The sequence below is a fragment of the Gigantopelta aegis genome, chromosome 4 (genome assembly GCF_016097555.1).
Source record: "Gigantopelta aegis isolate Gae_Host chromosome 4, Gae_host_genome, whole genome shotgun sequence".
In the NCBI taxonomy this organism is placed as follows: Eukaryota; Metazoa; Mollusca; class Gastropoda; order Neomphalida; family Peltospiridae; genus Gigantopelta; species Gigantopelta aegis.
This window is the reverse complement of record NC_054702.1, coordinates 97877857-97904911: the sequence shown is the minus strand read 5'-3', so window position 1 is coordinate 97904911 and position 27055 is coordinate 97877857. Positions and strand designations below refer to the sequence as shown.

Here is a 27055-nt window from a genome sequence, read left to right as displayed (position 1 = left end):
TTAAAGGCGTACCAAAATCTATATATTCTGTATTTAAACATCGTTTATAATCTCCTTTACCCACCCATCCTAACAAATGTTGATGTATATTTTAGATGTCTCGGGGCATAACAGCTGGGGGCATAATAAATATGAAAAGTGCTCTGAATTTAAATATTTCCATTTATAATATTTATTTTAAAAATGGTATCTTGAGATATACAATAGTTTATCAGCTGCAGAAATGACACAGTTGTGTTCTCCATTAAATAATTGAAACCTATCATAGGTTATCATGTAGTTGGATACAATCTTGAGCTTTAAAATTGGACCTAAAAAATCAAGTTAAGTGGATTCTTAGTTAATTTCTAATCTCTTCATACAAAATATGTTTTTAGGGGATGACCCCCCCCCCCCCAACCCCCAATAACAACAATAACCCAAAACCAAAACAATCACAATCCCCCCCCCCCCCAGCCTTCAAAACAAACCCCAAAAACTGTTATAATTAACAGCTAAAAAAAGCATAAAAATAATCAACATTTTGAAACGAAAACATTAATCAGTTAAAGCTTAATATATAAAAATATTTTATAAAAACATTTTTTTAATTAATAAAACATTATTTTGTAATAATTATAGCACTATCAGAAACATTTTTGTCTCTTTTAAAAATATAATAAATTTAAATTATATTTGCAAAACCGATAATGCAACTTTAATGATTTGTGACGTCCGGAATATCTCGATTATTGGCGAATATGACCGAATTGTTCCAAGGGTCGATAACTCTATTTTATCGTCAAGGCATATTTCCGTGTTTACAAAGAGCACGTGTAATGTGTCGAAAATAATGTTGCATTATATTGTATAATCATGAAAATAATGTAATGTCATTCGATTGATTATATATGGCGAATCATTTGTCAATACCTGCACCAAGATCAGCCTTATCTCCATCAGTGAAAAAACTTATTTGTTTACCAAATGACAAGTCTGAAACGCAAGTAGTGCAAGTAGCTGGTGATGTTCTTACAACGGCGGGAACTATTAATTTCAGATATCTTCAACACATGCTTCCTCAATGTATGACTTGTGTTTCAAACTATTATTATTATATTCCATTCTCGTCCTCCCAGCAGGTGTTACCCCTTAGTCTGTTCCCCCTCTCTCCCCCCCTCTCCCCACTCCCTCCCCACTCCCTCCCCTCTCCCTCCCCTCCCCTCTCTCCCCTCCCCTCTCCCCCCTCCCCTCTCCCCCTCCCCTCTCCCTCTCTCCCCCCTCTCTCTCTTCCCCCTCTCTTCCCCCCCCTCTCTCTCTCTCTCTTCCACCTCTCCCTGTCTCCCTCTCTCTCCCTCCCTCCCCATCCATCAATCTTTCCCTTGTGCTTGTGGGTGGATGGTACATATTTTACAAATAACAAGTACAAATAACTTAAAATTTGAATGTGTTTACAAGATTTTAAATGAGGTGTATATATGTTAAACATTTGTAATTTTAAATTGTGACGGTAATACAATTTTGACATGATAATATTAATTTTATTCACAAATATTTTATATGTGTTTCTTTCAGCACCAGATCAGACAGCAGAGTATTTTCTGAATGCAACTCAGGCTCTTTCATCAATTTGCACACTCTGTCAAACTCATCTGTATTCATACAGCCTTGATGATTTTATAAATCATTATTCTCATTTTCTTACCTGGACAGGGAATATAAAGGTAATTATTCAAGGTGTTCATTATCTTGGAAAGTTGGAGGCTGTTTGAGAAACGTTGACTTCCATATCTACTGACAACATGCAATGAGGTGTATAATTGTAAGATTAATAAGTAGGCTGTGGTGGCTGCAGGGACCTGACAAAATCACTGCCTGTCACCTACCGATAAACACTGTGCTATTTAATAAAATAAAGAGGTTAAGTATATACAATATTACTAGAATACACTGAACATTGCTTAATTTTTGTTTGTTCTATGAACTAAACTCCTTAATGCATGATCATCTAAAAGGATTCCTAATATGTACACTGTGTGCGATTTTAAGGAGAGTCTGGGAGCCTGAGGTTCGCAAAAATCATGTAGGACTTTCTAGCATGACTAGCAAAAATTATTTGTAATTACATTGATTTTTCAAAATGACACAGCAATCTTTTATGCAAAACATTTAATTATCTTCTGTTCTACTGGAGACGTGTGGTAGGGCTCACTGGGTTGATAGTGGGCTCTCAAGATATATAAACAGGGACTCCTTATGGCACTTTAATTTTTTGAAACCAGAATCGCACACTGATACATGTATAAATATTTTCCACTTTTAAATTTAGATTTGATTGTTTTTACTATAAACAGGGACTCCTTATGGCACTTTAATTTTTTGAAACCAGAATCGCATACTGATACATGTATAAATATTTTCCACTTTTAAGTTTAGATTTGATTGTTTATTCTTTGTAAAGTGAATTATATTCTTAATTTTAAACAACCATCAGTTATTATTAAACATCAGTTATTACTGATTCATGATAAAAAAAATACATGTACAGACTACATAGGTAGTCATAAGTTTAATCATCAATTTCTTTGTTTCATTTGTAGTTGTTTGAAGACTGCTTTAAACTGCTTGTGAGTGAGTCACCAAGTGAAGATGTGCTGGGATTACTTCTGGTGACAAGTGGACTGGAAAGAGCTTTGGGAGATGTACAATCATTTCTTTGCTTACAAAACTTACAATACCTGCTCAAATATCTTATTTCATGTTTAACGTGTATGCATTGTCATCAACCTTTTATGACTAATGCTGTCCTCAGCGCCTCATTTCTAAGATTACCTAGCCTCAATACTAGCTTTACATTGCGAATACTATCAATATCTTGATGACAACCAGACACTAGCACATCTTGGTTGGTTGGCTGTTGACATCTCTTGCAGACATCCTAACAACAGTTGGCCACCATGCTAGTCTGTAGACATCTCTTGCAGATGGTTATCCTACAGTTCCGCTGGTTACATCTGTGTCATCCCTCACACCCAGTTATAGCTTACATAGCTCACATAGCTATTGTAGCTCACATACTTCTCATGGTTGTGGCTCGCGCTCAAACCCAAAGGCTGAAATAAAAATGGCTACAAATAGGCTCACTTAATATAATTATGGCCATAAACTACCACCTCGTTATCAGCCCGTCTGACACTTATAAAAAAAACTATTGTAACACAATAAAACAAATTAACCATAACCTCTTGTATTGTACCATATTTACTCCTGGCGCACAACACAAATTACGCTTAACCCTCTAATGTGGTCAGTTACACAACCGCAAACATACACTATACACATGGGCGTTATTTGCAAGGAAAAAGTGGGGGGGACATTTGGGTTCTAACAATATTTTGTCTGACTAATCGCGAGCGCCCTAGGCGTGAAGCGACTCATGGGGGGTCTGGCGGCATGACCACCCAGAAAATTTTGAAAAATTAAGGTCATTGTGGCTGTCTGAGAACATTATTTAGAGTAAAGTGGGGGGGGGGGGGGGGACATCAGATATTCTGTCCCCCCTGTCCCCCACCAAATGATGCCCATGACTATACACACACCCAATTATCCTATAACAGAGTAAAACTACCTAAGTTATAGCACCTGATATTATGCACTAATATACAACACCACTTACATGTATATCTAAATACAAACAAATAAACAACCATATTAATAATCACCACAAACAAATTACAATTAACTAAATTGCCCTGTATTTGAGCCTTGGGGGGGAAAATATAGTCAAACTATCTGTTCAAAAGACTAAGCCACATACGTCCTAAGAGCTGTTTCCCAGTCAACTTGCCTGCTGGAAACCTTCTTGGCAAATGCACTGATGAACAGGTGACATTTACCTTTCCCACAGCCAGCATGCTTTTTACCTGCAGCTTACTTTCCCACTGAAGAAACTCAATATACTGCTCATAAAAAGTTTTCACAATTTACCCAGTATGCTCATGCTCTACCAGATATGACAAACTATTGGGCATTTATTGTATAAACGTCCTCTAACATTATAAAATACATAAAACTAATCTTTTCTGTGACATTGTGATTTGTACTGTCCTACCTGTGGTGAAGTGCATATAGAGGATCCTTTAGTGTTGATTGATAAGAGTAAACTGAGATGGAAGCAGGTTTCTTCTCTTATTTTCTGGACCATATCTTGAACATCTTGTAACCATAGCATAATATGTGCTGGGGTGTCTGAAAACAAATACTTCTGTCTTTTTTTTCCCGGTAGCACTGGTATTACATAAGCACTAACAGTAGATAAATCTTACTAAACTTGGCAGACCTTATGGTCTCACTTGCCAATATACATTTTAGATATTAGGTAAATCTAACACCACCTCACAGATTTGTTTTTTAAGTTTAACACTGGGAGCAATTGCTCTCTTCCAGAATTTCATGAGAGCAGTTTATTGCTATTCATCAATTATCAAGCCATAAGCACTGCACTATGTCCAGGAGTATTTAGCCATCAGATAACATCTCTATAATGTCTCCGTTTCAGGTATTTCTTCTCCGAGGTCGGCAGTGTCCATCTATGCTCAAAGACTTACTTGTAACTCAACAACTTCTAGATATTTTCGGCCCAGTTGTTGTAAGTAAAACTATTACATCACTTTTTTTTATTAGACCCAGTGTTAAGTATTTCATTTCATTTCAATTTATTTTCATGCTTATATCCAATTAAGGTTCAAACATGCTGTCCTGGGCACCCACCTCAGCTATCTGGGCTGTCTGTCTAGGACAGTGGGTTAGTTGTTAGTGAGAGAGAAGAGGGTATAGTGGTCTTACACCTACCCATTGAGTCATTAAAAGTCGCTCTGGGTGGGAGCCGGTACCGGGCTGCAAACTCTGTACCTACCAGCCTTAAGTCTAATGGCTTAACCATGTCACCACTGAGGCCGGTTAAGTAAATGTTATGAGTTGCTGTTAATTAATTACCTCCCTTTGGTCACTTGATAAACATTTTATTTTATTGTTTGTAAAAACTAAAATTGATCCATTTGTTGTCTATAACTTATTCATATCTTTTTCTCACTCTATAAAATAAATATATATTTAGTTTTGAGAAATTATAAAAATATAATTATATGCAATACTAAAATATCTGATTTTTTTTTCATTTTGGATTCAAACACTGAGGGTTCTGATTGGTCTTCCTATATCACTGAATCTACGCAATTTGGTGTGGCATGGTTTTCCTACACCAGGAGAAATACCACCAAGGTTTGAACTAACATTTTCATGTAGCTAGAAAAGTATTTATTTCATGTTTATTCATGAATAATAATTAATAACTGTGATTAATCTACCTATGACATTTGTGAACAAATTAAACATCAGGGCCCAGTTGTACGAAACATAGTTAAATTAACCCCGGGTTAGTCTAATATTTTTCTTGTAATTATTTTGCACAAATACAAAATAAACTTTAATTTGATATTGCATGTATATCTTTGGTTATGCTAAATCAAGTTTTAACATATATATTTTCAATTATTATTTGTATTGATTCAATGCTTGGTTTTGAAAATTTCTGTTAACTTCTGGTTAAGTTAACCAACGTTTGAAAAGCTGGATCCAGGATCAGTTTATGTGAGTGTCAGGCACTGATTGTTGACCCAATATTTAAAATATTTTTGTAGGTTTGCATGTTTCCTCCTCCTGCTTGTGCCCAGCCTGGGAGAAGTTCTACAACAAGGAGCAATTGAAGCCCGGAATATAACCCACAGACCTGCTGTCAGTTTTCATCAGACTGTCCAACTACAGGAACAGTTTCCTTGTAAATAATGCTGCATACTAAGAATATTAGCAATATTTTGTGAAATTTTCTTTTTTCTGGTTCAACTAATTTTTAACAATTATTGGATCTCTTGTTGTTAATATGAAACAATAAAATCACCAATATGCTGTCACAAATTCCAAAAGTCAAAATATGTGATTACTAAAGGGTAAAAACAGCTCCATATTTGTGAAGATAAGTCTAATGCAGTGTTAAATATTAAAAAAAGGTTCAAGCACATGGGCAGAAATTTATGCAAGAGGGGTCTAACCTGATGAGCGAAGTTTATAGGATGGTTGAAACAGGCTCCCCTGGCAATTTAATTAAAAACAATTGCTTGAGCAGGGGTGTTTTCACCCATGAAACCTCACCCTAAACTTATCCGCAGGCTTTATTTCATAGCAAACATTCATGTAGTGTACTAATTATACTTTTTAATCTTTGAATGTAATGTGCATCTTTTAGTATCCTGAACCACATAGTAAATATGTAGACCACATAGTAAACATGTAGACTACATAGTAAACATGTAGACTACATAGTAAACATGTAGACCACATAGTAAAACATGTAGACCACATAGTAAACATGTAGACTACATAGTAAACATGTAGCTGGTTATATTAATTTTCACACCATGGAAGCATTACACCACTTCCCTGTTGAGGTTCCCTCCCATTATATCTTTGAAGAATTCATCAAAATATGATCAACCATAAGCAAATGTTTAAATGTTTACAATATGGAGTATATATATATATATAGTTTTATTTGCAATTTGTTGTTTATATTTTTAGCTTTTATCTCATCTCAGAGAGAAATTGATGAGGTTTTCTTCAAGTCTGATTTTGTACAAGATGACTTTATTCCAATTTGGAAAAAAGCCTTGCAACTTTATGAAATTGGAAGGTATTCGGGTTTTTTCATTATAGTTCGTTAAACTAAGTAAATATTTATTGAATTCTTTTTAATTATGTTTGTGATACAGATCTAAAATACATTATGTTTTTTAAAACAGTACTTTACTGGCATAAATAGTTATTTTGTTTCATGGCACTTTTAATACTATGTACATCATGTACTATTTGTACACTTGTTTTGAAATACGGTTATAGTGTTTAAATAAGAGCTGCTTTGTTTTATTGTTTAGTTTTGGCTTCTGTCTGGTGCTCTTGATGCCTCAGTTAGAACATGCCTTGCGGAGAGTGTTTGCTGCAGTTAATGGATGTCCTGAACGAGTTCTCACTGCTGAGGTGAGGCATACATGGACTCCTGTTGTGTTGTGTCACATGATAAGCACATATGATGTAGAACTTTACTGCAGTATGGGAAGAAATTTGCACTGATGGTTAAAGATAAAATTTGTTTTTTGCCCAGAAAACACCTGTTTTGTTTTAGTTAAGTAACAATGTCACCACCCCACAGATCCCTTTCTCATATGTCTATGCATACAGAGTATCTTCATTCAACAATATAAAAGGCCAATTTGAATGTTTTTTGAAAATGCGAGTATTAAAATATGAAAAGGCATAAAACAATTGTAGACTTTAGTTTCATCAATAGTGGTTTAACGTGGTAGTGGTTCATTAATAATTTGCGGATCGATAAATATATTTTAAATAATATTTGTTTCATATGACTTTTCAAATGGCTTGTTTTGATTTTTTTAGTCATCCACACTGTATACTACGTTTGATGAGGTGAGTAATCTAATTTATTCATAATTAAGAAATCTGTGAAATATGAAAACTTTAGTTTTCATTTATTTTTGCATTCCTAAAATATTGCAATGATAATAATAAAATATTAGTTTTGTCATGGTATTCCTAGTTACTATTCATAGTATAGCTAAATAATAAAACTATTAAATGCTTGATTCCAGAAAAGAGGCCTAACACACAAGTTGTGTTAATACTGTTTGGGTAAATACTTTTTGGTACTGATACGGTGTTTTAGTGGAATGGCAATGTGGCCTTTTGTTTTTGTTAAATTGTTTCAACTGCCTGGGTTTTAACTTGAAGTTTTCTTTTTATATCATTTATGTACATTCATTTCTTTATGAATTTATGTCAATAATTAAAATATTTCTATTTTCAGATTTTAGATAAATTTTTACCATCAGGGGAAGAAAACAAAATGGCTTTATTAGTTGGTGAACCATGCATGGTAAGAATATTATAATGCAAACATTATACAGAAATAAAGTAAAGTAAGCATCTATACTTCTATATTTAAAGAACTTGTTGATAAACCAAATAAATTATGCTGCCATTAGTTAAGCCATTAATAAATATTGTAAATATATGTTTACGCATCCTCAATTATTGAATTGATGATTTATTTTAGCTGTTGATAGGAATATATTTTGTTCTAGTTATTTGTCAATAAAAATAGAAAAAATTAATGAAAACAATTAAGGCTGAAAAAGAAGAAAAGACACCATACAACTGTTCCCTGTGTCATTACTCTGTGTATCAGCTTAATATAGTCCTGTTTAGGAAATAGGTTTTCATTTCAAACATTATATAAAATATTAAATTTCTTTTCAAATCTTTCTTTAATGATTACAAATAGGTTGACCTGTGTAATATTTAAATAACCCATTGGTTTGCAAGTACTTGTTATGATAACAACAGTGCATGTGGTATCCTGCCACTTGTACCACAGCAAAATCAGGTGCTACCTGCTTTAAGGTAGAATAAATCCCAATTTTTGTAGTTTACCTATTTTGTTTTTTTGCATGTCAGTTACCAAGCAACTATACTTCTTAAAAGCAGCAGCCATGTGGCCCTTTCAGTATTGTCCTATTTTTGTGGAATATCTTTTGACATAAAAATTATATTGCAATGCATGCAAAAGTGAATGGTGGTATCCATCCATAAATAAGTTGGGTTAATGAATTTTTCAAAATTTCCAGTTGATCGTTCTTAGAACTTTAAACGGATCTTTCAACACAGCTGATTACTATATGGTGGCCAACAGTCTAAATAGTTTGTAATTTACAGGATTTGTTATTTGATCTCTTGGTTTATCCTGATGGACCTCGGGTGAGAGATCGACTGAGTCATGGTGAGGTCAATTTATACAGTGTTCCTGCCTCACTGGTCCACCCGGTTGTATATCTGTCTCTGTTTCTTTGTCACAAGTTCATCAAAGATAGTAACCAGGTGACTACATTGTCTTTGCTCTTTTGTGATGGTTGATAGGCCTACAAGCTTCTTCTAGTGATGATTTTTAATTATGTGCTTTACAGTCTAAATGAAAAATAAAAACAAAACATGTAAACAATATTTAAATAAACTAAGACATTTTGATTTTGTTGTCATTGATAAAATTGAGTATATTGATGTCATACTATAAAATATAAAGTTTTGAAATTTCTGTACAAGCATTATTGTATATTAATCAAGGGAAGCAACTCTTGTTGCTCTGTGTGGGTGACTTTTTGTTTTTGTTTTTACCAGAACTAAGCATGATGTACGTCAAGTGTCTGAATTAACTGTCTTTAAAACCAGTCATCACCTTGTTGAATTTAGAACTGAAATACAAAATGTTTCATTATTTTAATTGGACTTGAAAATAATAATATTAATATTGTGTAATTGTAATGCCCTTTACTGAATAATTATTTTAATTTTGTGACCTCATTTCTTGTAATACATATCAGATATCTAAAACCACAAATTTAATATTAAGGAATGCATGCATACAAATCTAATGATTTTATGTTTCAGAACCCTGTTACAAATACTGCTGTGTCAAAGATCTCATCATATCATTCGTTGTTTCATCCAATTGCTGTACTAAAACAACAGGTTAGTTTTTTTAGGACGTTTTACATTGTATATCAGTCAACACTGGGTTAAAAACTGATGAAAGTTTGAGTTAAAGTGCATATTTGATCACATTTTACTTGTTTCTTGACTCTGTATTTAAGGAAATTATTTTGCTACATGTTGGTTATATGTTTGAAATATTTGGGGTTTTTATGGATGGTGGTAGTGGTTAAGCTGTTTGGTTAAAGTTCCTTTAATTTCATTTTGCTCTTGAATACTTTAATGGATGATTTTTGTATTTGTTGTGATATTTTGTGCACACCCCTAGCCTCATGAGTGTTACCCCAGGGATTGCGGTCAAATTAAACTTGGTTAACATTTGGTTAAATTTCTCTAATTGCCGTTAGCTCTTGAATCCTTTATCATAGCTTTGGGGGTTTTCTGATTTTTTGTTTGTTCACTTTTAGGATATTTCACAAAACCAGGATTTCAAATGTCTAGCTTTTTGCCTCTGTACAACCACTATAGAGAAAGTACAGTTCTGTTTAAAATATATTATAACTAGTTTTGATGGATTTTGTTTTCTTTTTTAAATTTGTATTTTAAGGTAACCAGATTGTTGGAATTTTCAGCTGCTTCTAGTCCATGGATTACAAGTACCCCACAACTCATGGATAAATGGTAAGATTTTTAAATATGCATTTGGACAGTATATCAGCAATTCTCTGATATTGGTATGATAAATTATATATTTTATTAACAAACATATTTTAATGTATATGTTGTGTATATTATATGTGTTTCATTAACTATATAAAGTTTATTTGTTACAGAAAGCATGTTGTGTTGAGGTGTTAGCATATGATAATCTTTGTTTATTTTTAAATTGCAAATTTCAAGTTTTTTTATTTTTGTGTTATAATTTTTTTGTTTTGCAGGATTACTAAAGCTGGCTGTGATAGTTGTTTTGAAGATAATGAAATTTATATTCATATAAAAATGAGTGCCTTAGATGTTGTGAAAGAACTAGTCAAACAGTTTGATTTTGGTTGTTCTTTTACTGATTTAACTAAAACGTGAGTAGTTTTAAAGGTTTTAATAAATAATTATAAAAAACAACATTTGTATAAAAAACCCACAGCATTTTTAGACATGACAAAATTTGCACATTTCCAATAAACCTACAAATATTCATGTCATAATACTGTGATAAATAATTATCACCTGTAGGGTGCACTTTTTTCTATAGACATTACCTGTCCTCAAACAAGTGCACCTCCCCCCCATGCAAGTGGTCTGGTCCGAACATCCCAACAGCCAATGGGATGGCCTAAATTCTTCTACTGCATACTGCTCTCTAGTTCCGGTCACATGACTGTAACTTCCTTCTTTTTCTCTTCGCTAAAGGGTCTGGACGTCCTTTTGCTTGGCTCTGTTTGGAGTCAACTTTTTTATAAGACCTTTGGTTTTGTATTCGTGTTTGGGTGAAATGTTTTTCACCTTCGTTTTCATTAGCTTTCGTATGTTCTTTTCGCGTATTTCGCTTGACTTTCCAAGCGTTTAAATACATGAAATGTTGTTTATATTGCCGGTTGTCGTGTCGGACGCCATTTGCAAAATGGCGTCTGTGTTGACTGGCTTTGTGTTTGGGTGAAATGTTTTTCACCTTAATTTTCGTTAGCTTTCGTTAGCTTTCGTATGTCTTTTGCGTATTTTGCTTGACTTGCCAAGTGTTAATTACATGAAATGTTGTTATATCGCCGGTTGTCGTGTCGGACGCCATTTGCAAAATGGCGTCTTTATTTATTTATCTTTATTTTGTATTTGTGTTATGGTTGGTTTTTCTTTCTTTTCACAGATTGAAAAATTACTATTATCATATCTGATAATGTTCAGGCGACTAGTTCGAGCGTGTTACGCTGCAAGAAGTTAGTGCCGGCGGCGACCCACACGACTTATGTCCAGGTTGTCGTGTTCGTGTGGCCTCACTTCTAGATGCGACCTTTGTGCGGGCTTGTCTGATGTCGAGTTCGCGGCTTACCTGAAGGTAGTGTCAGCGAGGACCAAGAAGATGGAATCTTCGAGGACCAAGAAGGTGGAATCTTCGCCTTCGATTGCTGACTCCGTGGCGGAAGTGTTACGTTCAATTCTACCGACCATGCTGGAAGAAACAATGGCGTCAATAGCGACCTTACCCAAACCGGCGGGTTCGGGGTCAGGTCCGGTTCCAGTCCCCTCTTCAGGGGGTGCGGCTTCTTCAGCTCCACCGATACCTAAGACTTCGGATGACAGGCCTGCGGTCTCTACGCAGCCCTCTAAGAAGCCGGCTCATTCAGATAGACGCTCCACGGATTCCAAGGCTCACCGATCTTCGGCGGGGAAGTCCTCTTCGGCGCATCGGAGCCGGGACCGTAGCCGTTCCACATGACCTGTATGGCTCCCTACGGGTTCCACAGATCGTCAGCGCCAACCTTCAGTTGATGTGGCTTCCAAGGCCTCCGAGGGCTAGACGGGACCATCCACGGTCCGGTTAACCGGCGGCTTCCATTACGGTACATCGATTGACCTATGCTCTAGTTCTTTGAGACTTGGTGATGAAGCGCCTGCGGCATCTGTCATTGAAGAGCCCGACTCTACGGACCATATGACTATGAGGGATTGCTTGGCGGCCATCTACGACACGTTGCCGTCCTTGCCACATCCAACGACGATGTGGTCATCCGTTCCTTGGTATCCACACGGGACCGCCCACGGTCCGGTTCTCCAGTATCTCCATCGGGCCATGACCAGAGCGACTGGCTTGTTCACGGGTGCTACGTGACTTTCTGATGATGTATCGGTTCTTGCGGTGCTGGAAGATCTGGATGCGGCGGACCACCTGTCACTGAGGGATTGTCTGGCTGTCATATCTGATATGCTACCGCCGCTGGCCCATCCACCTGTTTCAGCCAAGAAGGGTCCGGTTTCGATGATCGCCACGGAGGTTCCACCGGCAGATGTCGGCATTCGATCGTTGGCTGCCACAGGCCCCCTGTCGGTTTACACGGCTACCAGTAACCGGCCCGTGCGGATCATTGTTCCAGCAAGCAGACGGAGCCCTGTAACGAACTGGAAGATTGCTGCATCATCGGCTCACCGTTCGGTACCGTCGTCCCGTGATCGATCGGAGTGGTGCAGCGTCCAGGGTTACACCGGCTCCTGACGGGACCGTCCACGATCCGTGTTCCCGATTGCAGCCAGTACATTGGATCGAAGTGCCTGTGCCAGGTTACTGACTGATTTTCCAGATGATGCGTCGGCACCTTCCGTTATAAAAGATCCGGACGCAGTGACCCACATGGCTGTGACTGATTGTCTCCCGTCTTCAACCTATCCTTCAGTGGTGTGGCGCCGGCTTTGGATGACGCTGTTTCCAGCGGGACCAGACGAAAGAAGAGTCCACACCAGTCGGCAGCTGATTCGGCATTCAGGGTTTACACCGGCTCCTGACGGGACCGTCCACGGTCCGTGTTTCCGATTGCAGCCAGTACATTGGATCGAAGTACCTGTGCCAGGTTACTGACTGATTTTCCAGATGATGTGTCGGCACCTTCCGTTATAGAAGATCCGGACGCAGTGACCCACATGGCTGTGACTGATTGTCTCCCGTCTTCAATCTATCCTTCAACGGTGTGGCGCCGGCTTTGGATGACGCTGTTTCCGGCGGGACCAGACGTCTTCCTAGAACTTACAGATTGGCACGTCCTGTCGATGGCTTCAGTTCAGCGTACATGTACATGGCGACCATAACTCCTCATGTGCAGGATGCCAGAGGATATGCCTTGTTCCAGCCGTCGACTTTGATGTTGGTCTACCTTATATCTTCCGTGACATCGATGTGCACTACGATTGCACACTATCGTCAACCGACTTGCCTGAAGCGATCCATACAAGCCGGTAATCTTGGCAGACCTGTGGTCTACATACGGCTCTTTGCCGTGAAGGGGTTAGACGTTACAAGCGTTCCGGGTTGGTGACGAAGACAGTCTACTGGTCCGGTCACTTGTGTTGAGATCCTGTGCACCGATGTTCGAGGAAGGTTCAGCGACATTCGGCAGATCGTTCTCTATATCCGGTGGCGATGCAAGACAGTCGCTACTTCCGCTGGTTCCGGAAGTTATCCAGTTGCCATCGCGTGGTATGGGGATCATTGCGGCTTATCAACTCACTGACGTTCACTGTTGTTACCGCCAGAGTTCGTGACCGATGCTGTCTAGATGGTCTCTGCTGCTGTTTCGCACCGGGTGGTGTGACGACCGTGGATTTTAGCCGGTTGCTGTTTTGCGTTGCTTCACTTCCAGGTATATCGGGCATGTAGCGTAGCGAGTTGCTACGCTGTCTTGGCTCTTGCCTGTATCACGGGGTCGCTGTTTCCGATGTCTTGATTCCTGAATCACTCTATTACTGTTTCATGAAGTATCATTGCAAGAGTAATTTTGACGTTGGCACAAAATTTGACGCTTAGAGGTCGCGGTATCCAGTTTGTTTCTGAATCCATGCATTCAGTACAATAACGCAGATTTGCTGATCCGGTTACCAGTCACCTTGCAGTCCAGTCCCTGTTGGTGGCTGTGGTTTCCAGATGAAGCCGATCTACACATCAGCCTGTTGGAGATGTTGGCAGTTACGTCATCCTTCATTGGCGAGAGATGCCGTCAGGCGCCTCTCTCATGGTAGCCACAAACAGTACCACCGCAGTGGCTTATATCAACCGTCGGGGCGGAACCCACTCCAGCAGTCTGTTGCAGTTGACTTATCGTCTCTACAAGCTGGTTGACGAGATTCCGTTGCAACTTCGGGCTCGCCATATTCCAGGGGTTTCCAATGTACTAGTGGACACACTGTCTCGGCCATTGTCTCCACATCCGACGGAATGGATGCTCCATCCCGAAGCGTTTCGATAGGTGTGCGACAGACTTTGCACACCAAACATCGATCCTTTCGCCACACGATTCAACCATCAGCTGAGGGTTTACGTGTCTCCGGTGCCGGATCCCGAAGCTCTGGATCTCGACGCATTGGCCATCAGCTGGGAACAGATGGACGCATACGCTTTTCCTCCACCAATCCTCCTTCCAAGGGTGCTTCAGAGGTTTCAGCTGTACCATTGTCGCCTGTTACTCATTGCTCCGATGTGGCCATCCAGGATGTGGTATCCAGATCTAATACGTCTTGCCGATCCACATCCTTTATCGCTGCCAGACTGGGATCATCTGTTGCTGCATCCCACGTCAAGACTATACCATCCACATCCACAGTTGTTCTAACTGCACGCGTGGACTGTATCTCCAAGAGTTTGAGGAAGAAAGGTTTTTCTTCACAGTCTACGGCGGCCATTTTGAAAGCACACAGATCATCTACTACTGCGGCTTACAACGTCAGATGGCTTTGTCTTCACCGATGGTATGTCCGGCAAAAAACTCAACCCTCAGACGATTCAAATACCTCGTCTTGCTGATTTTTTGCTGTATCTGCGGACCACTTTACGATTGAAGGGGTCTACCATCGCTGGGTACGTTTCGGTCATCGCTACTGTTCGTGATGTCACTACTGGAACGAAGTTATCGGGTATTCCTGAGATCCATAAGATGATCAAAGGGTTTCGCCTTGAAGATCAAGTACACCGGTTTCGGCCACCAAGATGGGACCTGAATCTGGTGTTACGAGCGTTATCGACCGCACCTTATAAGCCGATCGAATCCTCTTCCCTGCAAGACTTGACGCGGAAGACGGTGTTTTTACTCGGTTTCGCCATGGCTACCCGTGTCTCAGAACTCCATGCTCTTGATGTAGACTTGGTACGTTTTCACCGAGATCGGCGTGCAGTCAACTTGGGGTTACTCATGAACTTTGTTGCAAAGAATCAGTTACCAGACCAAGTGCCTCGTTCGTATGCTGTGCAGGCCCTCTCCTCTATCGTTGGTCCAGCGGACGTTGAGGACTTGGCGTTGTGCCTTGTTAGAGCCCTGCACCAGTACATCGAGAGGACCAGATCTTTTCGACAACATCGCAAAAGACTTTTCCTTTCCTGTAACCAGAGTCGGTTGAGGGATCTTACCAAGAACACGGTGGCCACCTGGATCCGGTCTTCTATTCTGACCGCCTATCAGAAGGAGGGTTTACCTGCTCCGTCTGCTTCTAATCCGCATGAACTCCGTGCCTTGGCTGCCACGATGTCCCTGCACTGCAACACACCCATTCAGCACATTATCACTGGTTGGTTCTGGGCTACGGACTCCATCTTCGCCAACTATTATCTGAGGGATGTCTCCACAGAAGACGTTGAGGGGTTCCATCATCTGGGTCCGGTTGTTGCTGCACAGACTCTGTTGAATACAAGCCGTCCTCGTCGCCGTTGATGTCTGTCTGATTCTGGGCTGCATACCGAGATGTCCATCGAATCGACAGATGAGGATTGCTTAGACTTTTGTTCTTTTGCACAGTTCACGTACTGGTGCTGGAACTTTTGTCTCGATAACCTTTACCCTGCACTGCATGTGGTTATTGGTTGTCATTATTGAACTAACAGATCTTTGGTGTACTAGACAGAAAACACTCGGGGGTCTTGTTTTGTTCAATGTTCTGACGGATGCACCTCATTAGGTTGTCGCTTGTTATTGAAAAACTATAACACTTCAATACGTGAGGGTTACCTAACACCTGCATCCCTGGTGGCTATGTCTTCCCACCCTGTCAGAACCAGCATGAGATGTGGCTTCCGCCTCCTGGTCCATGTGTTCTAGGAGCCGTACCTGCCACTGCTGACGGATGCCACCATTCTGGTTGTTGTTACTAACATCACCTGCATTGGTCTGTGACGGGCATCCCTAGGAGGAGAGCTTACCCAGGTTGGCCTTATTCTTCCACTAGTCAGCCTCTTTCCGGTTGGGAAGTTATCACAAGCATCTACAGATTTCGGCACCCACCACCATCTGTTGAATGCTGCACTTGTTTGAGGACAGGTAATGTCTATAGAAATGGAGAAAACTTGGAGTGTTTTCTCTTTTATAGATACATTACCTGTCCTCAAGATTCATCCTGCCCGGGCCTCCCCGCTTCCTGTTCTCCGTGCGATGCGCTCAGGGAAAAAGAAGGAAGTTACAGTCATGTGACCGGAACTAGAGAGCAGTATGCAGTAGAAGAATTTAGGCCATCCCATTGGCTGTTGGGATGTTCGGACCAGACCACTTGCGTGGGGGGGAGGTGCACTTGTTTGAGGACAGGTAATGTATCTATAAAAGAGAAAACACTCCAAGTTTTCTCCAGTCTAAACTGATATCTGTTTAATCTGGTAATCTCAAATTAATTCCAGAAGACTCTACTATTTAAAATATGCTTGCTTCTCAGACTGGTATGAATCCACTGAACATGCATGTGTTAGTTTGTGTTCATTGCATAAGTTTTTTAAAGGGTGAATTCTGACTATATTTGAAAGACTTTAATGGAAAAGTGCATATAAAGTTTTCCTTGTTTATCACATCATATACCGAATACAATACAAAATTGTACAATAATTTAGCATACTTGATTTATTGTTATTTTCATTTCCATTTCAGAATGTTGTCTCCATTTACGGCTGACATCAGTTTTATTTTCAAAATACTGGAACAGAAAACATCAACTTTGTACAGGGGACAACAGGTAAGAATAATTATTCTCTATGTTTTTGTTTTTTTAATTTAACAATTACATAATATTTTCATTAAAGTATTATTTAGTAATTCCCTATGTTAAAGTCTACTTGGTGGAACATTATGTTTCCATTCAAATCATTTCTCAGTGACTGCTATTTTAAAGGCTGTGATACTATCCTGTATTTGGATAGGTGCATACAAAATATCGCTTGCTCCTTATTTACAGCAGGTTTCTCTTCTTGCATTCTCATTCATTATTTTAGCTTCTGGGGCAAGTGCTAAAAAAAATCTGCTATCAGCACTTTTTTTTTCTTCTTCATATTTGTTCTATTAGATACGGCTCATTGGGCAGGAAAGATAGAATCATAGCACAGCAGTATTGGGTAATTTCAGCTAATCCAAAACATTATATTTTTACACTAAAAGTGGGAATTTTTAAATTTTGCTCCATTAGATACAGCCCTGAGACAGATTCAAGAGGGTGAGTGATCTTCATTTATCACTAGACTGACATTTGTACCTAACGTTAGATGAATGTGATATAATAGAAGATGATGATACCAGTCAAATTGTTTGTGAGTTTTCTGCATTTCTTCACTCATGTTTTGCAGGTGTCTCCATCTGACGAGGTGATCCGAGAGACTGTGATTGTTAGTCTACTACAACGCATCACAGCCGAATGTCACGAGGTCGTGGCTCAGACGAGTCGTACTCTGATTTCTCGTCAAAAACAACTTCAGAACAAACAGCTGCGATCACGACAGCGAGACAACTTACAGAAATTGATTGATAGGTAAAACATGTTCTATTAAAGGGGCTTTTGACAATTATTAATACAAGTGTACAAACTATGTGCTGAGAGGAAGGTTTGATAAAAGGTTTTCTTAAAAGTCCTGGCAAAATCAAAGTTTTTTTCCGAACTTACTCTTTTTAAATATATTAAATAAATATAATAAAGTATTAATATCTCACCCATCACCTACACAAATATTTTATTTTGAATGGCCCCGAGATAATGTATAAAATTCAAGATATTTGTAAGCCTTCTAAAACAGATTTTCTTTTATTTCAGTCAGTTGTAAATAACAATAAACCTAGGTATTATGTTTATTATAAAGCAACAGGTGGTTAACAGTAATATTCAACTTGTGATTCATAGAAGATGTTTTCTCATTTTTAACATTTGTAGTTGACAGAAAAATTAAAAGAGAAAAAGAAAACCTGACCAACTGAGGATAAAAGAATAAGATATTTGAAAAATTCTTAGACTAGGAAAATGAGAAGTATTTTTTCCTGCTACTAAGAAAATAGCAGACAAGTAATAGAAGCAGGAATTTCTAACTACAGAGAACTTCTGTCCTCCATTTTCCTTTTTTACCACTTTACAATGATGTATTTAACCTTGAACTGTGCTAATCTGTTTTAATTGTTTAATTAAGGAGGCTTTGTCTTCGGTGCAAGGTGTGTTTGTGTTTGGTGTTTGAGCGTTTTGTCTGTGTTGGTCTTGAAGTTTGCTGCATCAACACAATGTTTGGTCAGAGTGAAAATGGCAGGCTCCCACCCACAGCACACTAGGACTTTTTTAACATCTGGTCCAATTAAATTAGCAGTCTGGTCTGGTTGGCATGCAGGTCTGGCAAGGTCAAACATCATGCCCAGGGTGGACATGCATGAACCTTAATGGGATATGAGTCCACTCAAAGTGTCGTCCTTTTAAAATTATTATTGTTTGTACTTTATTTACACTACCTGTCAAGTCAGCAAATGCAAGTATATTGAAAAAAAAAAATCAGTTGACAAATCAGGGTTAGTTTATAATTAGAATAGGTTTACTTGATTACAATTCTGTCCAATGGTAAAAGGTGTCTCAGTCTGTAATTCCTTCTTAAGAAACATAATTTAATGTTATAGCTGAAAAATTATATTAATGTTTTTTGTTGTTTTTTGTGTTCTGTATATGTGCCAATTAATCAGGTTATTACATGAATTTTGAAATTTTAAAGATTTTTAGACACCAAACTATGATCCCCACTAAAGAAGAGATAAATTTTGAATACCTTTTTTTTTTTTTACCAAATTGAGTAAAAACATGAGGACAGCAATGTTTTGTGATTAGGCTGTTTTTAATTATTTTTCAGAAACTAGTAGTCACAAATTTGATAATATTGTTGCTTTTAAATATTTTTAATTTGATCATCAGAAAACAGATTATTTAATAAAACTAACTGTTATAATTTTTCCTTTTTAATTATTAATATCTGTAGCTTATTACACTATATTAATGTTTTTTTATATTGTATGGTAAAATGACAAATGTTTTATTAATAGTGGGACTAATTATAAATGTTTCTGTTGTATATTGACCATCATGATAATAGTATTAGTTTAGATAAATGTATGGCAAACAGTACACAGTACGATTATACAATTATCGGTTAAGACAATACATTATCAGCCAGGATAGTTATTTACACTGCACTCTTTATTTTATTATTGAGAAGTGAAAAAACTCAGTGTATATGTCAAACATTAAAGTTTGTCTGTGCAGTGCTTCTCACTGACCACAGTGCATTTGTATTGATTGGCCTAAAGTGTGGGTCGGCTCAGCCCACCAGTGGTGTTGTCTTAAAGTCAACATTTTGTTTACTGTTTTAACCAAGGGCTGTGAAACAGGTGGGAAGATGGGAGCTATGACACCCTTGTTATTGTGCTCAAAAACCTGGAAATGTCATATTTGAACATATTATGATATTCTACTTTTTAACACATAAAATTCAAAATTTACCCCTTAACAGATTTAAGTTCTTTGGGCCCGCAAATTTCCATCTACTGAGCCATGACACTGGCAGTGGCCATGCCGCCATCCCCCTCTTTCAAATATACTCCATGGGCCCTGTATCCACTCATGTTGTATATTGATTCACTGTAGTTGATCAACACTGTAGCAGACACTTTACTAATAAACATGTATACATGTGTTGATGTATATGTTTAATGCAAATATTTTGTGATCGATAGGCACGTGTTATTGAATATCACATATGTTATACTTTGTGTCACCTTACCTGTCACAGTTCATGAATAACAATCACTTAATGAGTCTTATGCAATTATACTTTTTATTTTTCATAGTTTTTTGTTTTGATCTGTTTTTATACTCTGGTTGTAGATGCTCCACTCCTATTTGTATGTCCAGTTTTCTCCTTATGATGTCAACAGTTGGTTGATCAAACGTTTAAAATGTTTAAACAAAGACTTATTTTATTAAATTTTATGTCACAAATAGTACTTTAAGGGAATAATATGTTTATATGTTATAATATTTTTAGTATGCATAGTCTAGAACAAATTGAACAAAATAGTCTAGATTTAGCTACCTTCTGTAAATAAAGATATTAGGATTATTTTTATTATTATTACTACTCTATTATTGCTGTTGTTATTTAATATTTATTTTGTTATTTTTGTAATATTTAATTTTCTTTTAGAATAGTTTGTGTAAGTGGTGTTTATTAATTTTTATACAAGAATTATTCTTTTTTAAAATGAATTTATTGATATATAACAGTCACAACTTTATTATAAATTGTTTCGCTACATTACACAGTTTTATATCTTTGTGACCGTTACACATCAACAAATTCACGTATGATACTCTTGAAACAAAAACCATGTATCAAGCTCAGCCACATGGAGAATCTGCTGCTGAATACTAGTACTTTGAATATACTTTACAATATCCCTTATTAATTAACAGACATCTAATATTGTACCTAATCTGAACGACAAAACTGTAATATGTGATCAGGGCCATATCTCAGCAAAATATAATCGAATGGTTATTTTGGAAAAATAGTGGTTGATTCCATGAATCTTTATCTAGTGTGTTATCTATAGGAGTAGAGCCACTTCCAATATCCTTTACTGGAGACTTCATGTCTATTGCACTACTACAAAGAGGACTGCCACTCCAAGACTAGTTTACTAAATCAAAAATAGTGCTGGACTGAGCTCATTAGAATAAGTATAGTTGTGAGGACACGCACTCATGAATCACTGTCATAACAGTGTTGATATTAGGTGTTTTGGCTGCTTAATTCAGATAACTTTCTATAAGGTCGTCTTCAGACATATGACAGATTAAACACAATACATATTTTTTCAGTATTCCCTCCCTGTATCTGATGCACCAGTTAAATATCTTGCTGGTTACCTTTCATATCAGTTGCCTGGATAATATGACCGCTGCAAATCAGGATACACTTAAAAAAGTTCAAAGGTAAATATGAATATTAAACAATTTTTCTTTTATAATTTAATTTGACTGTTAAAATATCTGAGTTCAAATGTTGGTTGTTTTTGTGGGTTTTTTAAAGAGAATAATTTAATCCATATTTCAATATATTATTATGGGTTTTTGTCTCAAGAATATGACTGCTAAAATAAGCATGGATGTTATAATATATGCTTATTTTAGCAGTCATATTCTTGAGAAAAACCCATAATGATAATATATTGAAATATTTATTAAAATAATTTATATTAATACATTATGTTATTAGTATACAAAAACAAATAACAATTGAGTTGTTTCTAATGAAATTGGTAGTAATAGTTTTTTGTAATAATGTTAAAATTACAGTCTAAGTTAATTAATATTCTATAATTGTGGCAGATTTCCACTTTTATTATCTCTGTGGTGCTAAACCATATGTTTGATGCTCTATAACTATAATTACATGTGTTGAGTGTGTCGTTAAATAAAACATTTTGTCTTCTTCTTTAATAATAGTGATAACATTCATAATAAATCATCTTCTACATACATTTAGGAATAACATTAATTCTACTTGTATACAAAATGTGTATTTATTAATCAGTTTGGTGTATTTTGTTTCAGGTTTCTGAAGATGTATTTAAAGTTTTGTGAGAATGAGAGGACAAACACTTCTCCAGAACGAAACAAATGGAAGGAATGTTTGGATCTTTTCATGCAGTTTTTGCCCAAATTGAAAACATACTGCATGGAATGTCAACTTGTACCTTAGGTTTTCATTCACTTGACACAGATGTACAGATTAATAAATAATATGAAGAACACAAACCTAATAAAATGGATAATCTGTGGTGGCTACAGTAAACATAAAAAAATGCATACAAAATTCTTTCTTCTCACAAAAAATTGGAAAAGTAATAATAATTACTTGTTTTATAGGTTTTCATTGTGAATATTTCTGTAATTTGTTCAAAATAAATACCCTATAAGCCTTGATCCTCGCTAGATCACTTTTGTAACATACTACAGCATATTACATCATGAAGAATGCTTTAATAAAACAAAAATATAATACAAAAAAAATGCTTCTGTTACTTAATAATATTAAATTTCTATGGAATAATAATTCCTTTGTCAGACTGATAAATGCATTTGATATTCCTGACCTGCAGGTTTATTTAATAAGAGAAATAGTTTCTTTTTAGCACAACATTAAAATGAAAATGTAATCGTACGTCATGAGTTACATTATACGTCAATGGATGCCTCTAAATCATTACTTCCGTCATCATCAGTGTTGACACAGACGACTGTCTGTTAAAACAATACGACCTTGAAAGAGTCTACAGCTATGGATTTCTTCTATCTGTTAACACCAAAATCGTTGCAATTTTTCTTTCACACGGCTATTATCTATCTGCCTCTTTAATTTGTCGCTCCATAAACAAAGAAAACAAACTGATTATTTGATATCCAGGAAGACATTCAAGCAATGGAGGACGTAGAAATTCTTTACTTCCCAGTTCTGCAACCTTGAATAAAAAATTCATGAAATCAGTGTGTCAATGGAACATTGTTAGAGACTGGCTCAAAATCAATGACTTCACCATCCTTGTCGTCATTTTTTCTTGAGGAAAACATTCTTCTCGTTTAACTGAGATCAAAGCCTGTAAACGATGTGCATAATATTTTAATTTATTATCAGTTGATATGATAAATATTTAGTTGTGTAATGTTAATAAATGTTTTCAAAAGGTTAAAAAAAAACTATAGAGAATTAAGAATGATGTTCAGTGCAATTCATTTTCACTTGTACATTGTGTATCTAAATTAGCAAATGTGATTGTATCATTGAATATCATTAAAGTTCCAAAGTGACTTAACTCTGGTCTGCAAATGTCAAATATAAAAATGCATTGTTAATTAATAAATTCTGAAATTTTTATTAAAGATATAAATTTGGGTTATTCTGGTAACAAAATTTAATTTGTCTTATTCTAGTAACCAAATTCAATTTGTCTAGCCAAAATAAAGTTAAATAAAAGCCTTCTAAACTGTCTTTTTTCTTATTTAAATTTATACTGATTTTAAAGATAACGTTTTGTGGAATGCCTTTATATACAACTTTGACTAATGAATCAAATGTTTAATGACATTCCAGAATGAAAATGTAAGTATATGAAATATGAAATTATTAATAAATTAAATCAACATAAATATCACAGGTAAGTAGATTTAGAACTTAGAATAAAATTCTGTATCTCTTAAAAATTTCAATGCTAGCTTAGGATGGAAATGGAGTTTTTCTAATACTGATTTGTGGGCTTCCATCTGTCTGTGTACCCATCAGCTTTTCCATTGAAGTCTATCTTTTAAGTTTTATTTGGATTATTTTGGGCATTCATAATATACTGGATTCCTTTGGGCATTCATAATATACATACCTGTAAAATAAAATATGGTGGTATATGAACACACACGCACACACACACACACATATATACATATATATATATATACACGTGTGTATATATATATATATATATATATATATATATATATATATATATATATATATAAGCAACCAAAAGATTGCAGTTACGTGAATAGGTAATTAATTAAATATATACTTAAATATTGTCGTCTTACGAAGAAGCTTTAGATGTACAGTATATTATTCCTTAGTGCTTTAAAACAATACAGAGCTATATTTCTTAATACCTGAGCATTATTATTGTTACACAATAAATTTGAACATACTAGGGTATTTTCTAAAATATTGTGGAATATACGTTTTTTATATGCTGTCATACAGTGGACAGACAAGTACAAAATGTTATTCATCCTCTATGTCGTTACATATATGATACGTTCTGCCTTCTAATACAATAGCGTTAGGCTTGTTCCATCTTTCTCTTTCAACCGATAATCTATGTGATGCTACACGAAGTCTGGTCAATGTATATCAAAATTTCTCAACATAAACATAATCCAAATATTGCTTATAACAAAATAATTGTGAAAAATGTTTATATAAGGGAGCTCTAGAGGATTCATTTAATCGTGACCTCCAGCCTTGTAAACGTTGCCGTAAAGCTGACAAAAAAAAAACTTCATTTGTAACACCCTGGTTGTTCCATACTTCTGAAAATCCAATGTCATTCAACAAATTTCTAACATACATAGCCTAATTAATCGTAGTAGGAGATACAATAATGTCGTGTAACATCATTTTATAGCATATTTTAATATATTTTTTATCAGATGCTTTAATAGGTTTTTAACCAAAACTTAACAATTCGATAGTCTTTTTAATACCAACGGATATCTTCCCAATTCACCAGACACAAAATCATTCTGACAGCTCTGTTTCACCCCTAATATTTGTTTACAAAACTTCAAATGCATTCTTTCTAAATACAATCCTGAGGTAAAACCCCATACTTCACAGCCATAGCATAAAATAGGATACTAGTATATAAGCTCATCAAAAATACTGCATACATGACTAGGTGTTAGAGACACAAATGATTTTAAGTACTTTCTCATTTGATAAATGCCTTTTTGTGCCTGACCCACTAGTGTGTTTTGCATTTCAATATACGAACCCCTTTGGTGAAAGGCTATCCAATTTCAGATTTGAGTGGACCCAAAACATAATTAATTACGCATGGCCAAAACCAGGTTCATGTCTAGCTTAACAGTGTTAATGAACTGCACTCAGTACCAAGACAATAATACGTTAATACGGTTTGGTTGGATAAACCGACCTGGATGATTTGTGTATATTAAAGACACGACAGTAAGAGAAGTATCAATATTTTTAATCTGTAATATATTTAGACATGTTTAGTTATAAATATATTTGTTCTCGCTGCGAACTCAAAATCACAGCATTAAATAACCGTTAATACTAGTTTTGAGGACACTGAGTAAGTATGAACAGTATAACCTAATCGGTGCAATGGTCACATTCTTTAATGATAAAGGCAATGTAAAACGTTTAAGTACATATTAAAAAGACATGTGGCCTGTATATTGGTTCTCAGAAGGGCATACAATGTTCATTTAACCGATCTTGATGCTTGAACTTGGCCACTTGAACCCTATGATTCGTCTGAGGAGCACGAAGATACATATTTAAATTAAAGAATGTTGTTTACCGTTAAAAGGCAGCTTTAATGGAAATGCATATCGGCCATGTTTGATTTCAGAGGCTGGCGCCTAGTTTCAGATAAGAGTGTGATAGGAGTCGCTTGAGTTTGGGTTTGTCGTTATTACATTTCACACGCTCTGGGTGTTTCTTGTTAACCACCCTAGAATATTAGATCGCTGCAAAACAGAAGTTGTGACAGATGACATCGGTCAATGCAGTTAACGAATTGTTCATAACAATTGAGTGTTCATGATAAAGCCCTCAGATTTGTGATAATTATTGCAGGCTTAGAAAGTAATACACGTTCTTCATTTACATCAAGGGTACTTTTAAGCTAAAAAGAACATTTGATACTTTTCTGGAGGTCATCTGGACCCCCGTCCCATCCGCTAGCCACGACCCTGGATTGCATTATATGTATATGACAAACGTGGATCATGTACGCACATAAAATAATGTTTTCATGGTAAGGTGAGTTTTGTTAAAGCCTGGTTTCCATAAATATCAATAAGAAGTTGGTGAGCGACGCAGATTGCGAAGCTCAAAGACGTTAAAAAAAATATATCTGTAGGTAGCAGATATCTGTGGGTATAGTCCCGTATAAATTTTCTTTGGTCTGCGTTGATCTCCGATCGACGTGTTACAGACTTGATAATGGTCATAATGGGTGGATTGTATTGTTAAAATGTAGATGCTCGGGCATCAAACGATATTTAATTCCTCGGAATTATTCTTTGTTCCCTAACTATGCGAATAACTTGACATGGTTTAAGAAAAACACACAAAGCCTAGTTTTGTATTAATATATTAAATCGGCTCATCTTAATAATTAAAGTAATATCATACGCAGGTAACATACAGTTTTAAATATGCCAAAAGACATTCAAATGATGCAAGGTAAATGTCCTGAAATAATGGAATATTTATTAGCAAAACAAAAACAAAAAACCCCACCCAGACCAAAGGATTCATGAAAAACTGAGATAATAAATGTTACGCAAACACCGTAACACAATCCTATTGCGTATTGTGAACGTTAATTATACCGTTAGTTAACCCATGAACTGGTCTGTAGATTTTTGTTACTTTTATCAATTATTTGCCAATGTTTTTGTAACAACGTCCAGAATGGTGTGATGTCATTATTTTTTAAAAATATTGTGGAACATTGTGAAGTAAATCTGGTTTATGGTTTTTGGAACGAACAAAATTATTAATTAATAACACCTCCCCCCCCCCAAAAAAAAAGCATCAACAAACATAAAAAAAAACCCACAAGCACGCACGCACGCACACACGCGAACGCACATAAATAGCTGCCCATTATTTACTGTTAGATAACTGTTAACTAACAATTAA

General features: G+C 36.4%; 1 protein-coding gene across 2 annotated transcripts; it reads left to right on the top strand.

The window, feature by feature from the left end:
• The first annotated feature begins 797 nt into the window (after positions 1-797).
• On the top strand, positions 798-23589 carry LOC121371529 (endoplasmic reticulum membrane-associated RNA degradation protein-like). 2 transcript variants are annotated; one of them, XM_041497490.1, is made up of 18 exons: positions 798-1065; positions 1555-1703; positions 2580-2681; positions 4538-4627; positions 5162-5259; positions 5679-5815; positions 6613-6724; positions 6966-7068; positions 7486-7515; positions 7913-7981; positions 8821-8982; positions 9550-9630; positions 10199-10272; positions 10530-10667; positions 17187-17271; positions 17876-18057; positions 21490-21543; positions 22165-23589. In XM_041497490.1, exons 1-18 carry the CDS (start codon positions 891-893, stop codon positions 22310-22312), a joined length of 1989 nt encoding a protein of 662 aa, XP_041353424.1. In that variant the 5' UTR covers positions 798-890; the 3' UTR covers positions 22313-23589. The 2 variants fall into 2 exon arrangements, with proteins under 2 accessions (XP_041353424.1, XP_041353423.1); XM_041497489.1 differs by having other exon boundaries at positions 21430-21543.
• Positions 23590-27055: the final 3466 nt, after the last annotated feature.